Source organism: Nuphar pumila, chromosome 1, assembly GCF_984573655.1.
Source record: "Nuphar pumila chromosome 1, dmNupPumi1.hap1.1, whole genome shotgun sequence".
NCBI lineage: Eukaryota > Viridiplantae > Streptophyta > Magnoliopsida > Nymphaeales > Nymphaeaceae > Nuphar > Nuphar pumila.
In genome coordinates, this window is record NC_143249.1 from 43853966 (window position 1) to 43855773 (window position 1808).

At 46.9% G+C, this 1808-nt stretch overlaps 1 protein-coding gene across 1 annotated transcript; it reads right to left on the reverse strand.

Moving 5' to 3' along the window:
• Window positions 1-283: 283 nt before the first annotated feature.
• LOC149848842 (UDP-glycosyltransferase 83A1-like) lies at window positions 284-1473 on the reverse strand. Its single transcript, XM_090005356.1, has 2 exons — window positions 1071-1473; window positions 284-492 (listed from the first exon to the last, which is right to left on the reverse strand). Exons 1-2 carry the CDS (start codon window positions 1471-1473, stop codon window positions 284-286), a joined length of 612 nt encoding a protein of 203 aa, XP_089861482.1.
• Window positions 1474-1808: the final 335 nt, after the last annotated feature.

Below are 1808 nucleotides of genomic sequence, written 5' to 3' on the forward strand. Positions count from 1 at the left end.
CACGTTCCAGGAACCCATCTGGGTATACTGCAGCAGACTGGTTCATGAGGAGGTTCGGTCTAATGACCCAGAGGAATGGTCTGCCAGTGAGCTTGAGCCAGATGCTAGCTCATCAATTTGGTATTGGTCGAGGGTCGTGGTGCTCCCCAACGAGACATAGATGACTGAGCCAACCGGGTGTTGATCAAGCCAATCAAGACAGCTAACGTCTTCTTGCCAGAATTAGGATGGCTGGTGTTTGAGATGGTTGGCTGTGACAAGTGGACCAATTGGAACAGCATTTTCAACGAGTTCGAGAAAGGGGTGACTCCAGCTCTGGAAATGAGTTACAGAGGATGTGTAGGCCTTTCATTGCGTCACCACACTTCCAGAGGTACTTGAAAAAGTGCTCCTGCTGTTTGGTGTCTCTGTAAGGCACCCAACATAGGTGAGCTGGGTCCATAGCCGTCACTCTCTCAGACAGCTGCACCAACTTGTCATCTTTTGGAAAGCCTGACACCACCCAAGTTTTTTTCATTGTCATTCATCACACTTTCAATCACTCTAAAAATATTATGCAAACGACAACAGAAATGAAGCGAACCATAAGATAAAGAGAAGACACCAGATTTATGTGGTTCGGTGCTCAAGCTTACGTCCACGCGAAGGAGGAACAAGAATCCACTAGCAGGATGCAAGGAAATACAAAAGCAAACACAAAGCTCTCAAAACATTAATCCCCAATATACTGTACTTTCATTACCAACTCTCAAAAAATGAGGCAGAAAGGTATAAAATCCTAGCCATTATAAAAGGAGAAAGTTATAAAACTAGATAGGTCTATACTGCAGTCCTTCGCTCCCCCACCCCGGAGGGTTTGTGGTGGGCTTCAGTCTCGAGCCTAATGGCTGGATCTCTCCACTGACACCACAAACTCCTTTGAAAATTCTCATTATACAGTCAACAAAATATTTTCAGATCGGGCCATAGATTGAAGCAGGTCCAGAATTCAAGACACCCACAAGAAATAACCTCTGAATTAACGCTTATACATTAGGCGTGTTCTACAATCAACTCGGTTATTGACTTACCATTTTGATCTATGACACTACTCTCAATGAGCATGGGGATGTTGAGGAGGATGGCTAATAGCCAGGCTGAGGTTGGCCAAAACGCAGCTCTCGGGATGTTGAGCTTCTTCGCGACATCCAACAGCCACGCCATAACCCCGTCTGCAATTACAAACGTAATCTTTTCATCTTCGTTCTCATTGATCTTTAATATAAGCTCCTCTAAGAAACTCGGCATGGCGCTCTGCATTGCATCCCGCAGACTAATGAAGTCTTTGCGATGAACATCATCAGCTAGACCATCAGGGATGGTCACCAAGCGGATTCTTCCACCATACTCGCTGCAAAAGTTTTCAGGCAGTGCTGCCATCAGGCGAGCATGTATGAACTCGATGTTAACGAAGGTTATAAGAACACCATGCATGGTCGGCTAGGTGATGTGAGAGCTCCATGAGAGGTGCGACATGGCCTTGCGTAGGGTGGGGGACGGAGCAGGTTATATGTTACCCCCCCCCCCCGAACAGGGCCGGTAGCTACATCTCATGTTCGGGGGTCCCAATGAGCGCCACGTATAAGATCCAGCCCGACTAGTATCCCCATGTGTGTCCGCATCACATAGCATCGTAATTTGTTGCCGTCGCAAAGACTTAAGTACCCTTTACCGCCATTCTCTTCCTCTTCCTGGAACGGACATAAATGCCCTCCATGTAGAAAACGAAAATGGCGGTTCGTGAAAAGGACAAAACTGCCCTCCATCGT

Bases quoted from the DNA above. Each gene is read 5' to 3' on its own strand.
- LOC149848842 (XM_090005356.1), bottom strand. From the start codon at position 1,473: ATGCATGGTGTTCTTATAACCTTCGTTAACATCGAGTTCATACATGCT. The intron at 493-1,070 runs GTAAGTCAATAA...GGGTGGTGTCAG, and splicing joins TAGTGTCATAGATCAAAATG to GCTTTCCAAAAGATGACAAG.